Source organism: Misgurnus anguillicaudatus, chromosome 14, assembly GCF_027580225.2.
Source record: "Misgurnus anguillicaudatus chromosome 14, ASM2758022v2, whole genome shotgun sequence".
NCBI classification, from domain to species: domain Eukaryota; kingdom Metazoa; phylum Chordata; class Actinopteri; order Cypriniformes; family Cobitidae; genus Misgurnus; species Misgurnus anguillicaudatus.
In genome coordinates this window covers 28636283-28652892 of record NC_073350.2, presented here as the reverse complement: position 1 = coordinate 28652892, position 16610 = coordinate 28636283, and the positions used below count along the sequence as shown (strand labels likewise).

At 36.2% G+C, this 16610-nt stretch overlaps 2 protein-coding genes across 4 annotated transcripts in view; both read right to left on the bottom strand.

The window, feature by feature from the left end:
- gnai2a (guanine nucleotide binding protein (G protein), alpha inhibiting activity polypeptide 2a) overlaps positions 1-9263 on the bottom strand; it is a 62803-nt gene extending 53540 nt beyond the window's left edge. Inside the window, exon 1 of the mRNA XM_073876198.1 lies at positions 8477-9263. Within this exon, the coding sequence (XP_073732299.1) occupies positions 8477-8594 (118 nt within the window). The 5' untranslated portion in view covers positions 8595-9263. The remainder of the gene's footprint in view (positions 1-8476) is intronic.
- Positions 9264-11610: 2347 nt separating this feature from the next.
- slc38a3a (solute carrier family 38 member 3a) overlaps positions 11611-16610 on the bottom strand; it is a 65200-nt gene continuing 60200 nt past the window's right edge. For all 3 annotated transcript variants that reach the window (XM_073876195.1, XM_073876194.1, XM_073876196.1), the window contains one exon: positions 11611-16103. In XM_073876195.1, the coding sequence (XP_073732296.1) occupies positions 15996-16103 (108 nt within the window). In that variant the 3' untranslated portion in view covers positions 11611-15995. The remainder of the gene's footprint in view (positions 16104-16610) is intronic.

The following is a 16610-nucleotide window of genomic DNA, read 5'->3' as shown; positions in this document are numbered from 1 at the left end:
TTGTCATGCTGTCTTATTATATTTGTTTTAGCTTAATTTGTGCCTCTCTTATTATGTTGGTCAGTTAAATGGTAATAAGATCCAATCCATGTTCAGTAAAAATAATTTGATGCAGAAATAAACTAGCTAATAGACCAACTGTATAGTATTGTATACAAGTGTTTAATATCGGTATTGGCCAGAAGTTGTCTGTTTAAATCGGTATCGGTCCAAAAAATCCTATCGGTGCATCCCTATTATTCATATAGCACTTTTCACAATTGGTAATTGTTTCAAAGCAGCTTCACATAAATAGAAGCAGGGGAAAACACAGAAAAATCGAAAGACAACATAAGTAGCTAAATTAACTACATTTTTGTGGCAAGTTTGCAATGAGGCACAGCAAAATTCGGGCAAATAAAATCTGCCCCTATTACTATGAGAATCGTTTAACAGGATGGGCGTGTTCGCTTCCTGAATCGAATGAACAAAGGGATAGCACCACTACCTATAAGAGGAAGTGGTTCGGGGACCGAGCAGGAAATTACATCATTCCTCCAGCACCAGTTTTTTAAGACAAGGGTTACAAACGGTTTCTGTGGTTGAGAATGCAATAAAATTACTCTATATATGGCAGTCGGTTTTATGCGACCTCCGGAGGTCTGTGTATAATAAAAACAAAAATACACCTAACCATGTCACCTAAACAAACAGACTTGGGAGTACAGGCTACTGTTATTGGCAATGACATGACCGTATTTGATCTTCAGCCTCTCCACAATAATTAAAATCAATACAACCTGAGCAGCTAAATTGACCAAATGAGGAGAAAAGAGCCGAGTGAGGGGCATAAGCACAAGCTGTGCTTGTTGAGCAGCCACTACATCAAAAGTGAAAAACGAAGACATTACACCAATTAGGGATCAACATGAGGACAGGACGAACGTGTAGACGTAATCAGACTCAGCCTGGCCACATGGCCCTGGAAATCCAATATTACCACCACTCCACACCAGAACACCACAGAAACACATGAATTTAGAGAGAATGCTAATGTATACTTCACTACATGTCACTCAACAAGCTCAAGCGTTCATTGGCGTACCTGTTTTCCCTAATGAACTTTATGTATTTATGCATAGCTCTGTAAGCACAGGCGTGGAGATTAGCGGGCGAACGAGGGCGAGCAATAGGAAATGGGAGTTTCAGGGTTCTTCATTTTCACTCCCTCCACCATGCACCTCTGAGACAGAGCTGGCTGATCTTTCTTGTCCCAAGCGGCTGGCACCATCTCTACATGCCCCACATATTCGAGAACAAAGACCTGCCAGTGCTGCATCACCACGCTGTCTCCCTCTCTGCCTAACTGTGTAGGAGATAGACCAGTTTAATGAACCAACGAAGAGAAGTCAGTGACTAATATCAAGCTGTGACAAGCCTTTATTCGGCTAGAACTGTGATGTCAACAAATTGTGATATTTGTCACAAAGGCAAACATCGAATGATGTTGTACTTTGATCTCCAATCACCAATGCTTGATTTAGAATGCTATAGTCTGCTTGATAAGATCTCTGTAGATATGAACCCCTTGAATTAAATTCAAATATTTATTAGCTTGTAAAGGATGAGCAGTAATTTGCTTGTTAAAGTCAACAAGATGATTCACAACCTATTTTATGTAATGTGACATATGAAAAAGGGCTGGGCAATATATCTGTATTTTTTCCATCGCGATACGGGACGAGACAATAACGCCTATATTGGTATGGTCTGGTATGAACCTCCTTTACAACAGAAGCTTTGCCAGGAATATACATTGAGGTCAGACGTAAGCCAGCAGCTTGCATGTTGTTCAGCTGTATTTTTTCAAACAGGGAGGAAATAATAAAGGTGTTTGTGACATCTCATATAAGGCTTTGACTTGCATGTAAACATTTATTCCACTTTGTAGAAAAAATACTTTTTTTCATCCCAGACTCACACATATATGGATTTTGGTCAATATCGGTTAGCCCTAATGTGAAACACAGTATTTATGAAAAATGACTTGTTTTTTGTAATATGGAACATAGCCATTATATAACTCACAAATCTACAAACCAAAAATCACCTCTGATAATATCACAAAAGGAGAACCTTCCACCCACAGGACACAAATACAACTCCCCAATTTAGTAATACGCATCATAGTTTACTGCAAAAAGGAAGCAAACATAAGATGTTATAGTCAGCTGCTTCCTGAGGCAAGCCAGTGAATGTAATCCTAATAAGGGGGCCTTTAACCTTCCTAGTGACGTAAAAGAGGCTATGAACTTCTGGTCAGGGCATTTCAGCCACCTCTGTCAGGGAATCTATCAACACAAGGACTTTTTTCAATGTACTTTCCCAGTCAACTAAGTTTACAATAGCTAGTTCTTATATGTCAGATTGAGGTAAACACACAGCAAACAAACAAACCGAGATGGCTCAATGGAGCCGATGGACGCTCAGTGGTGCACTTAGAATGACAGCATCTCGGTATGTATGCAGTTTGCACATTTAAAAGCATATACAACATGTTTCATCTTGCTTCATGCATTCGATGGCAAAGATCTGATACATCTTTCTGGCATCAGCAAACTAGTTCTGTAACAAATCAATGTCATCTTGTCCCTCCCATGCAGAAAGATAGACAGATGGCCAGTCATGTGCCCTACACCCCAATTTCTGGGCATCTCGCACATCTATGTCAACGTTCCTATTGGTCTTACAGTAGCATGGCAGAACGTTGTGTTTCCACATAGAGGTGAGCAGGCCAAAGTCAGATTTCTGGGCCTTGTGTAAAATGGAGGCAGATATTGTCTCACAAAGGGACAGCAAACTTCAGTTCTCAGACCCTATATGGCAACGTGCTTAAATGAAAGCAGTGAAGAAAATAAAAGAGGCCAGAAAGGGAAATCCCGATATGCAAGAGACTGGTAGTTTGCAGAACGTCTCATCATCAACACCATTGTTTTCTTCCATCGATATGGAAAGAATGCATGTATTTGGATGGGGGACATGAAAAAATTCCAAAACAACTGTCAAAACATTGGCACTGTTTCACACACATGCACACACTGGGTCAAAATAAATTCCTCAGTGGATGTTGACTCAGTTTGGATTTGCAACCAAACCCACAGAAAATAAAGTAATTTAACAGTTCAAAAATGAAACTTCCATGGTTTACTCAGTCTCGCATCTATTCAGACATGGCCTGTCAATATGGATAAAACGGATTGAGCAACATGATGATCCATCATTAGACAGATGAGAAGCAATGATGTCAAATTTAAAATGCAGTGTGTCAACAGACGCAAACACACGTCGAAAAATGTCTGGTCCTCAGAAATAGCTATTAAATGGCTTTGGGTGATTTAAAATTCTACACATACTTTATTTTAAATTTTGGAGTTCACAAGCACACATACAACTCACTTTAATTATATGAAAAAAAATATTGTGCTAAAATATCCTTTTCTGTTCTTTTTGGATTTGGAAAGTCAGGAAGGTGATGCAGATGGGTTTTATTTTGGATTAACCATTCCTTTATGAAAACTGAGAGCTTGTCTCTTTAAAGAAGAAGTAAATGCTTGATAAAATCCTATTAGCATTTAGAGAAAGAGATCTTGCTATGCGTTTACACTTTTTTTAAACCACTATGAGGCTTCAGCAGTAATTGAAGTTGGGAATATAAACATTTATGGAACGCTAAAACTATTTTAAGGAGATCAAGGCGGTATAGCTTACTGATTAAATCACCCATTCATATGTGCCAGATAAAAAAGAAAGCCTTTTTCATTTAAATATATTCCTGATTAACACAGACAATACAAAAACATACAAGATCCAGTTTAAGTACCAAAGCTTAGGTAAAATTTAAATCTTTCTTAAATATACAAAAGATACATATTAAACAAAACCTGTTGACCTCTTCAACAAAGAAATTCTAGGAACCAAGTGGACTTTCTAGGTAAATATAACACTTCACTGCCCCAGGGTTAATGTTAAATAAGTCAAGTCGAAAAAGTCAAGTTCAAAAATGCACTAGTCCTTTTTGGCCACAACAGCAAATATTTTTGACCTCTCTCTTCAAAAATATATATTTTTAATAATGTTAATACAAACTTATGTGTACTTCATAATCAGGAAGTAGTATATAAACTACAGCTACACCACTGAGACTTTGGGACTCAATGAGCGTTTTGACCTTGCTTGGAGGGAATAGTTGAGCACATGGTGACGGATCACTGAGCCCTCTGACAAAAAAAATGTCTGAGATCGATAGATAATAGTAAGAGTGAGAAACATGCTCATGAGAGAATGAGAGAGAAAAAAAGAAAGAAAGAGAGACGCGAGCACTGCTTTTTAATAATTAATAATTTGTTTTTATGCATCGAGGCAGTAATGGTTCACATTTAGCATTGCGATGCATCGTAAAAACTTATATTCAACAGCAATAAATATAAAAAGTATATAATACCGTCATGAATAGCGGATCTTGAATGTGCAAAATGGACAATTTGAAGATAATTTAAAAATAAACACTTTAACTTAAAACAGGGCTCCAGACTGCCACCAAATCGCTGCAAAATACGCATTCCAACAGGTTTTATCGTAGTTTTTGCCAACTCCATTGACTTGTATTAGATGTGCTGTGAGGTATGGTATTACTCCGCGCCGTGAACTTTGTTTCTATTCTTGAAATTGGCAATGGCGGATTAGCGCCACCACCTGGGCTGGAGTGTCTATTATTCAAGCTCTCAGCCGAAGAATGTACGGGTGTGAGTCGTTTGGAAAAATAGGTCCACAAGTTAACAACGAATGCTAAAACACCTGTTGGAAAGCATCTTTTGCAGCGATTTTTGTGTGAGCATACCAGTGAACACCCCTGACCACTCGGTGAGTTTCACGTCTTTGTAAACAAAAGTTTAATGCATTTTATGAAGGATTGTTCCAGTGCAGCTATCAACCCATTGTAGAGGTGGGAGGTGAGACACAAACACCTGAAAATTCTCGGAGCAGCTGCATATGTCGAAATTTCAGTCAAAACCGTTCTATTTCACCATAAACAATCTGAAAACAGGGCTTTAAGTGTAAAATACCGAACTTGTCCTTTAAATTTGACAGACAAGAAGAGACGAATATATTTACTCTTATGTAAATATATGCACATATTCCCTTAAAAAATAAACCCACCAGCTAAATCTGAGCTCCACTTTATAACAATAAATGGAAAAGCATGCCGGGCTGGGGCATTCTTTGAACCATTACTAAATGCAAAGTAAGAAGCCAGTTAGTAGCACTTAGGGATCACATACACATCCACGCACCCACATCTACGCACAAACTGCTATTACCTCACCCTGTAATCATATAGTGAAGCCCAAACTTATGTTATACCTACACACCGATACATAAAACATAATAAATCAGCTTAGTTCTGAATCTATTTATATGTGTTTGTATATAAAAATACATAATCATCTAAGGCACATAACCTGCATTTAGACAAGCGACATCTTTATAACGGTATCTTAAACAGACCGGGCGACTTTTTCCGCTAAGCGTCCAACACAGATGGTAAATAAAGCATGCAAATGCAAAGCGCAATTTCCATGTGGTGAATGACCATTACAACCACAATGACAGGGAGCAGTAACAATGCTTCAGTCATCTCTCCTGCCCATAAAGGCTTAATGGGTTTTTCGTTTGTTTGTTTGTTTTAGGGCCTTTTGCCAAATGCCTCTGAGCATTTATTTGTCGGTACAGTAGCAGAGTAAAAAAAATGCACACAGACTGAGTGTTCGTGTTCTGTATTATTCTCGCTCTACTTATCACAATCATCATGACTATTAAGCCCGATGGCTAAGGCACAGAGGCAAAAGTGTGGTTTAAACCAGGATCGCTTTAACAGGTTTTGTCAAACCTGTCAAATGTGCCCAGTGAAGCATAACAGAGTACACTGGCTTGACAAATAATTGCCCAAGATCCAGGAAGAACAGCAAATAAAACATCTACAGGTCAGAGATGCTTTAGATATGCTTCGAAAATATTCATGAAATACGCACTTGGACTATCATCGCTCTAAGATGACTGCTTGCAGATATACCCGCCAAAAAAACAAAGCAGTTTAGGCATGCTAATGTCGCAGAAAATCAGCATGCAGACACGAAAGCTCCTGAGATGTTCAGACATGTCCACTGCTAAGCTTATGAGTCTGGAAGCATAAGCAGCTATTTCAATATGCTAGCAAAATACACACAAAATGAAGAAAATGAAAAAATTCAGGAATTAAAGTAGGGTAAACAAATGTGCTGGAATTCAGTGATTGACTTAAACAAAATTCAGAAAACCTGATTAAATCACATATAAAGATCAAGTGAAGATCAGTCAGAATAAGATATTTCTAATATTACAGGGAAAAAATAAGTCCACACCATTTTATAATTGAAAGAGCTTCAGAGAGAGACTCATAAATGTAGAAATCCTTAAGGCCTCAACTCAGATTTCTGAGAGCCTGAATTACAACTTTTTCCTACATCTGCATCAACCTAAAAATAGAAAGCAAGTCCCTCATCCAAACCAGGCAACACTCCCTTCTGAACCAAAAGTTTGGAAAGACCAAAGGAGTGGAAGACATGTGTCTCTCCATGTGAGATTTAGCACGCAAGAGACATTGTTTACGGTTTGAGGGCAGATAGTGACAGAACCAACTCCAAGTTATATCAGGTTTATAAAGCTATGGGATTTGGGGGAATAAAAGGAGTTTTTTGATTAGACTGAGCAGATCGTCCTAGAAAGTACTATGTGACATTTCCATTCAAATTGCGTTCAAGTGCAGGGGAAACCAAAAATGTCATTTCCCATTTTCAAAGTTATGCGCTACTTGTCTAGTTGTGCGTCACTTTAAACCTCGGTAGACAGTGACTCAAATCCCTAACCTAGTGTTTACACTTTATGTCTGCTATTAGCGCACAGCCAATACAATTTCAAGACCTATCATTAAATGCAGTAACTGACAATGATTAGTCTACAGGGAAACATTCATATTGTTCATTGCAACCTAAACAGTAGGAGTCCGTCAGTCGGAAAAGAAATTGACTCACTGTTTACAGAGAAACCTTGAAATCCAGGTTGCTTGTGTGGGACAGATAACATAAATGATGATTAACAGGTCTGGTTTGGTATTTAAAATCTGAAGGAGAAATAAACAGCCAAAACAAAGGTAACAGGGATTGGTGCGATTGTACACTTCCTTACTGTGTGCAGTAAACAGAGTCCTACAGGTAAACTGTAAAGTAAAGCAACGGCAACATCCTTTATAAGGCTTTCTCCAAGGGTACAGTACATATCCCCTGCCAAAAATGTTACTCTGAACACTTTCTTTGGCTCAGGTTGGATAATACTGGCTTCTGTTTGGACTGTAAGCCTTGTAAAAACATTTCCCCCACAGAATTCCTGCATTTCTGTCAAAACACGGTTCGGGATAGGGCAAAGTGCATGCTGAGCGTGAGCATGTGTGTGTGGCCGTCCCGCACCACATGGGATGTTGAGAGTGGTCACAGGCACTGTCAAAACATTCCCTCAACCCTCTCCCCCCCACCCCTCGAAAGTCACACTTAACATCACTTAAAGAAAAGTGATTTCCACATTCAAGTTGTTGTGTTCCTCTTTGACTTAGAAAATTCTTCACGGAGACTACCAGTCAAGTGTGGATACCCCCAAAAACCCATTTAATTCAGTTTAAAAGACAAAAACATAAATTGCACCTACTTTTGAGTGGTATAAAGCTAAAAAGTGACAGATGACACCCAAGCACAGATCATTGCACACCAATAATTGTCCCAGTATGCAATTTTACGTTTAAAAGACGTCTGCCTGCCGTCCAAACACAGCCCAGAGGTCTAGGTTAAAACACAGCTAAATTTGGGCCGTCAGTGAAAATTTGTATAGACGTCTAACCATAGCCCAAAATAAAGAAATAAAGAAATAAACGAAAGCAAGACAAAAACGACATGTAACCAAATTTATTTTGGCTAGAAATGGGTTACTCATAGCCGCACTACATTGGGTCTGTAGTTAACGGTGAAATGACGGTTATTGCTTGCTGTGGTGCCTCAGGTAAACTGAGGTGAAAGGGACAAAAAACAATACTTTTTTGGAAAAACTTTCTTCATAAAGGAATGGATTTAACCGTATTAAGTAAGCAGACACTTGCCTTATAGTAGTTTTCTAGGTGTATTATCCTAAAATCAAATGGGAAACATACTTTCCCAGGCCAAACCTGACAGGAGGAAACCAGGCAAGCGCAAATACTAACCAAATAAGATCGTCTTAAACTTCACAAAAACGTACTCTTTTCGTCTTAAACCTAACCAGAAGGCGTTAACGATAAGTAAATGTATCAAACATACATTTATAGTAATATTTCGCCTCAAGTTCAACAGTAAATCTCCGGCCGTTATCTTTCACTCACCCAAAAGCAGCAGCTTCACTTCTTTGGCGGCTTTCTCGCCGTCCTCGCGCAGATTTCTGTCAATCATCTTGGATCGCTCGGCCGCAGCTTTATCTTCATGGCTCACGGTGCAGCCCATGGTTCCAAATGCGCGCTTCAGGGCGACGGATTTATGATGATAACTTTAGGAGAAAAAAAATGTAAAGGTATAAACCTTTTTTAGGCTCGTGGAGATTTGTTTTACAGTCTTCCGTGACTAACAGCCTCGGATAACTTCCTCTTTTAGCTTTGAAGAAAACGACGATCGCAAATCAAACAGGGGAAACAGCACTAGAGCCGAATGCGAGCGTTTAAATATGTCCAAATAACCTTGAAAAAAGGCGTTGAGGGTTGAAAAATAGGATTAATATCGAAACACCAGCAAGAAACTGGCAAACAGTTGGCGTTTAAGGCTCCCAAGAAAAAACAAAGTACTATCCAGAGTTTAACATCACGCGGATAGGGGGGAAACCTCGATAAAACAATATCCACTAATCCAGAAAGTTTGGCCAAAAAAGTTAAGACCAACCCCTCGTGTCCAGGTATTAAAAAAGCAATGGCGACGAGAAAATTTTGAAATAACAAAAATCCCTTCTCGTGCCTTGCTTTCGTCCTTTAGTCCTCTAATCTCGCCGAGGGTTTTGAATATGCCCCGTTAGGTACGCTAATGTTCACGGTCTCTGATTTATTTCACTGTTTTCAAATCCGCCACACCCCGATCCGCTGTGAGAAGTTCGGCTCTCTGCCACACAGCATCGACAGTTCAGTAACTGTTGGTCTCCTCGCACATTGGCACGCCCTTTCTGATACGCCCACCGCGCGTCCTCATGGGAAATGTAGTTTCGCGCGCGATTCTGGTTAAAGGGGACATTTCATAAGATTTTTTTAAGATGTAAAGGGTATAAGGGGCGGTATCATAATAATAAGATCCTCTTCTGACATCACAAGGGAAGCCACATTTCAATGACATATTTTAACATGCTTCTGTTTTATATGTTATGTTTAAAACATTAATAAAAATAAATACAAATATGGTAACATGCTTGCAGAGAAGTAATTATTTTTTTTTAACTATATCGCCCGTAGCATAAGCCATACATAAAAGTCTAGTTGAAGCAGTGTGTAAATTATCAATCTAGTTTTTTCTTTCATCCATCCGCCTGTCTGTGTATGAGTCACTGCAATAACGAGTCTATTCACATGCTGCAGTTATATTAAGAAAAATAGGGAAACTTTGGTTTGTGGGGTTGGTTTGAATGTAAACATGAGTTTTGTTAGCGCTCAAAGAATTGTGAGACAGCACGAGCTGATTCCGTGTTTTATAGCGCCCCCACGTGCCCAAAATAACAGCTTAAAATAATTAGCTGCTCCTGATATCCCATAAGGCAAAAAAAGATATATTTTAAAATACATTTTAAAATATACAAAAAAAATGGCCAAAAAATATATTTGATGAAATCTATTTTGGAATATGTTTACAAAAATATATTTTTCACTGATATATTTTATAGGATGTTAAATTAGAAATGTATTTGCTTGCCCTTGAAATACATTTTGAAATATATGTTTATAATTGAAGGTTTATACTAAATATATTTCTAAATGCAAAAATATATTCAGTTGACCATAACATTCTACAAAATGTATTTAGCATTTATCTAAATATATATTTTTGGTCAGAGAAATATATTTTTGCCATATTTCTACATTTTAAATACATTTTAAAATATACAAAAATGGCCAAACAATATATTTGATGAAATCTATTTTGGAATATGTTTACAAAAATATATTTTTCAACGATATATTTTTATAGGATGTTAAATTAGAAATGTATATGCTTGCCCTTGAAAAACATTTCGAAATATATGTTTATATATGAAGGTTCATACTAAATATATTTCTAAATTCAAAAATATATTCAATTGAGCATAACATTCTACAAAATGTATTTAGGATATATTTAAAATATTTTTTTGGTCAGAGAAATGTATTTTTTGCCATATTTCTACATTTTAAATACATTTTAAAATATACAAAAATGGCCAAAAAATATTTGATGAAATCTATTTTGGAATATGTTTACAAAAATATATTTTTCAACAATATATTTTTATAGGATGTAAAATTAGAAATGTATTTGCTTGCCCTTGAAATACATTTTGAAATTATGTTTATAAATGAAGGTTCATACTAAATATATTTCTAAATTCAAAAATATATTAAATTAAGCATAATATTCTACAAAATGTATTTAGCATATATTTAAAATATATTTTTGGTCAGAGAAATTTATTTCATTTTTCTTTCACCCAAGTACAATGTAAGTGTGTTGCTAAGGCAAAGGTTCTTAGATTATAAAAAGATATGAAAGAAATGGGTTTTTAAGGAACCTTTGACTGAATGTTTTTTTTTTTTTTTTTTTTTTGAGGAACCAGGCATCTATGTGAGGAACCTTTTCAGCACATGTATATTCTATACATAACAAGGAGGATGAGATCCTGAAGCCTGTGTGCCTGTATTTTGTTCTCAATGATTATGTACTGAATACAGAATTGTCTCATACATTAGACCAAACTATATATTAAACTTGAATATCGTTTTGCTATTCAAGCATGTATTTCAAGTTGGATGGGTTATAGTTAATACAAACTGTGTTTCCAGTGCCTCAAATTAGTTTTTTTCAAAGAACTGCTGCTCGAGGACAGTACTCCTCAGTACACCGTAATGGAAAGTTAGCAAGAAAGAAAAGATGTAAAGATCTGTGCTGATAACACTGCAAGTTTGATCTCAGGAACGAGAGTTTAATTTCTGCCCTAGGACCATTGTGTCCTTTATGGGGTATTTAACTCTCACAGTTCAGTGGGCCACAGTGACATCATACAAACCCTGCTAAAAAAAAAACAATAGACACCATCACAGAATTTCTATTGGTTTTATTGGGAATTTTATTGGTTCTAATGGAATATGGCCCAAAACACATTACAGCTAATGGTTCCTATTGGTATTTTAATAGAAACCATTAGAATTTTCTGTAATGGTTTTATTGTTTCTTTCAGCAGGGAAACAAAAATACACTCATGTGATTTTTTTTTAAAGACGAATTTTAAACGTGATTATTATTTATACATTTTTATTTGAACATTGTTTACAGTAACTGCCAGCAATGTATTCAATACTGAAAATAAAGACAAACTTTAATCGTTTTAATTATCAGACTAAACATCATCTGACTATTTACAATATACAAACTATAGATGTGCTTATAATATAAAGGGTTTACATTTATGTACATTATTTATAAATGCCGTCACGTAAGTAATGAACTCATATAAACTGTTACAAACAATTTCATTACATCACAAGGGAAACGTTATGCAGACACAAGCACACAGCTGGTTAATGGTCTATTAAAGATTCTTACGCCTTCCGCTACCTTGTGATATTTGCAGTTGGTGATCTTATAATCGTACAATCCACAGGTTATAAAAAAGTGCTACTGTTTGGCCGAATGTCAATTCAGAAACAAAACTGCACCTCTGATTTCTCATATAGGGAGATAAATACAGTAATGTAGTTGTTGCTGTTTCTGGTTCACCATTGATAAAGTGTATAGTTGTAGCAAGGATTGTACTTTTGAAATGAAATGGCATTCATGAACAGTTCATATTGCTATTAAGTATATATATTGGAAGTGATATATTGTTAACTTAAGTTAATAAGTTTTACTGGTTAATGTAGAGATAAAATCATTATATCATGCTGATGTCTGGTGCATCCACTGCATTGAGTCATTTTCTTCTTAATACATAATGAGATGTACTAAATCTGTAAAGAATTTGGCAAAGAATAAATCCTGGATTATTATGATTGTTTGCATTATATCACAAATAAACCACACCCATCATTCTTATTACCATAATGTATGCAAAATCTTATACACTGTAATGTTAAAAAAACCATGTATGCATTTGGAAGACACTTTTATCTAATGTGAGTGTATTCACTACACACATTTCCGTGTTTCCTGGGACTCAAACCCATGGCGTTGGCTTTCATAGGGCCATGCACTACAAAATAAGCTTTAATTTAATGTTTAAATCGTAAAGCATGTATACTTAATTCCAATCATTATTTTGAATTATGACAATATGAACATGGGTGCCTTAAAATGAGCCGAAAAACAGGCTTCACTTTTATGTGTATAATGTAATTTATTATTATTTCAACATTCTGATTCATGGGAATCACGAATCTTTAAGAGCCACCTGTGTATTTTAAGGGATAGTTTACCCACAAATCAAAATTGTGTCATAATTTTCTCATCGTAATATTGTACTAAACCTGTATGAATTTCTTTTTTCTGATGAACACAAAAAAAGATTTTGATAAATGATGGTAAGCAGCTGATTGTAACTATTGACTTCTATAGTAGGAAAAACTCAATGACATTCAATGGGTACCATCAACTGTGTGCTTACCATCATTTATCAAAATCTTCAAATTCAAGGACCTTTCAAGGATTTTCCAGGTCCAATACCCTCAAATTCAAGGACTAAATGTGAGGACACATTTCAAGTGAGAGCAAGGTTACATCGTGCTACCTTTTAAGATACATTGTTACAGTTCCCTTTCGAGGGAACTCGCGCTGCGTCACTGCGGTGACACTTTGGGGACGCCTCCTGGACTAAGTGCGTCTGAATGTGTATATCAAATTCAACCAATGGTGAGGCTTAATGACAAAGACAGGGTGATGCGGGAGCCAGGAAGTATATCGCTATCTGAAATATTGCCAAAGACGGTGTTACAGGGACGCAGGAAGTACGGCAAGGAAGACGCAGCGTCTCGTTCCCTTTTCAGGGAACAACAGTTAGATACGTAACCCGAGACGTTTTCATGTGTCAAACACAACTATGCAAAAAAGCATTTTGGTATGAATTAACATTCGCATATAGCAGAAATAAGCATTTAAAGGAAACAGTTTAGCATGTGTGCTTAAAAAGTCTAGAATTTTTATGATATTATTCTACACTACACAGGGAATAATATGGATTATTTGCATAAAATAAGCACTTTCAATGACCTGTATCTATGTATGTATATTTTCAAAAACTTCCCAGGGCCTTGAAACCCCCCCCCCAGATTCACAAACTTTCAAGGATTTCAAGAACCTGTGCGAACCCTGAAGATATTCATACAGGTTTAGATCAACATAAGGATGAGAAAATAATAACAAAATGTTAATCTTTGGGTGAACTATCCCTTAAAAACAAGGTTAGGGTAACAACAAGCACTTTTACAGTTATAAGGCATGTGAACACACATTAACATACACATACACTGCTGGGACACGTTTGTGCTTGAGAAACCACATTAATGTGTGAGAAAATACACGACTACCACTTCACCATCTCCAGAACGCACAAACTTTACCAAAACACGTTAAAACAAAAACAGAATAACAGATGTTCGGGTCGTTTCAATAAAGCACTTTAGAAATCAAACACACATGTGATTAGTAAATCAGTCATCTATACAGAATATATCCAAAACACCACAAAGAGAAATATTATGCATCTGAACATGATAAACAACAAAACGTCTGTTTTTGGACAACCCATAAATCTATCCAAATAAATATATCTTTAATATATTACAGTGCCTTTGCTGTCTTAGAAGGCTGGGACATTTAAAACACTGAAGAAATATATCAAGATATGTAACTATGCTGATACTGGTTCACAGATATGATCGTTTATTTATATGCATGGCTGGTCTATCCATTAAACATGAATTAAACAGACAAACTCCATAAAAAAGTACCACATCTCATTTAAAACATCTTATAGCCCATTACAGTACATTCACTGACCGAAGTATTCGTTCTCCATAATGACAGGAGAAAAAAACACATTCACGCACATACACACGGTAAAACACCACTAACATCATTATGGGCCAGTATGTGCTTCATTTATACTATTTAGGATGAATTACGAAGATTAAAATAGTCATGTACCATGTTAGACATCCACACATTACTTACAATTTACAGTTAGTAATACATAGGCTTTGTTCTTTGAAATATATATTAATCTATATTAATACAGTTGAAACTGATCACTACAGGTCAAGAAACTGAGAGGAAGTTGTGCTTCAACTAAAAGTGCTACAGTTTTAGTATCAACCATTACCAAATGACCCTGCAAGACCTCCAAACCCATAATAATAATAACTTGGGTTAAACGGCTCTTTCTCAACTTAACTAAAACTTGATATTCCAGGAAAGATCGGGCAACTTTACCTCCCGTCTACATTGTGCCAAGAAAGTTTCGCCCTAAAACATTTATGTGCACCAATGCATCACATTTGTTTCTCCAATCAAGGAGAGGACCCTGTGGATATTTGTTGGTTTTTTGGTTATATCTGTATATAACTCCAGAGAGTTTCAAAATGAGACACATATGGGATCATGATAAACTGACGCTAGGGTTAACTGTGCTTTCCAGCAGCATTCCTAAAAAATAATATTCCGAATGTGCCTTTTATTCATGAAACTGTGCTTAATTCATCTAAATATTTTAAAGATGGCACTTTATACTGAATACTCAAGTATGTGGTAAAGGGACATGATAGATACCAGATAAATCGGAATGCTTATATATTTGTAGACACTTAAAAACTAATATATATATATATATTGTATATGCCTATGCCTATATATCTATTCATATATATCTCTCTAAATATTGTAGAAAGGATAAACTTTATAAATCTATATAAAAAGGTGACACCTGTACTAAATGTACTTTGCATAAATTGTGTAATAGACTGCGGCCAAATCAAGTCTGGTTCTGGATGAGGTCAAGCGTTGCCATGGCAACAACCTCTCTCGACAGCCATCAGTGTCAGATATCTCACAGCCATCTATTGCACAGAGTATTGCTATATCTAATATGAGATACGATGATGACATCACAATTAAGAGACTTTTATAACTACTAATCGTCCAATCAGAACTGAGCACTTTGATTCTAATCTCTTGTGAATTTGGCTGAAGGTTATGATATTAACTGGATACAATTGTAGATGGGCTGGTAAATTGGTTTGGTTAGAATGCAAAATCCCTTTTGTTAGCAAACGCTGTGGTCTGCATACCACATGTGCTGTTACTATGGCACATATTGTAGTTTTAGCTATCACAGGCTTTGAAGATTTTTAACTTAACGCTGAATTTCAATCCCCCAACCACTCCTTATTAAATCAGATGGCTTCTCAATTGAATTAATGCCAACCTGAGATAGGAAAAATAATAGCCTGCTTGTAAACAGCACATGCAGTTAACAAATAATGCCTTGACTGAATGCTAAGAAACTGTAACTTAAATAGTGATCATACTTGTAATGCAACAGCAGATCATTGAGAGATTATGCATCCTCCCCACACAATCAAAAAATATATGTATACTGCAAATAAAACAAAAACCAATCGAGGGAGGGGCCTAATGACCACTGCTTCCTTTGTTGTTCCCTGATGTCCAATCAATGATGATGAAGCTCAGGCTCATTATCATAAATAAGACTCCTAACAAGGCAAAACAAGCAGCTAGAAAAGAAAAAGAGAAGATTATTATTAATTATTAGGATTATTAGAGGTGCAATTTGTAAGATATTTGCAGTAAAATAGCCAAAAACCACTAGGCCAGTGTTATATATTTTGTCCAGCTGATTACCAGAGCCAATCATGACTTTGTCTGAGCTATTCATGAAAAAATATATAATAATTAATATTTTATTTGTCTAATCTTAATATTTTAATAGGTAAAATAAGATAAAATAGTTTTAATAATTCAAACCACATTTAAAAAGCAAATTATAAAACAGGCAGTTCTGGTTCTTCATTCTGATTGGTTGAAACGCGCTCTAAGCCATGATAAAATACCCCGGTAAACCCATGATTCAGACTGCATTACATAAGTATCACTGCGCCACTGTTGCTCCGTACTGATTTATGAAAATAAACACCACAGTCTTTAATCATATTTTTAATTTGTCTACAATTGCAAAATTAATGGCGATATCCAGATAAATGTCAATAAATATTCTTGAGTCATCAA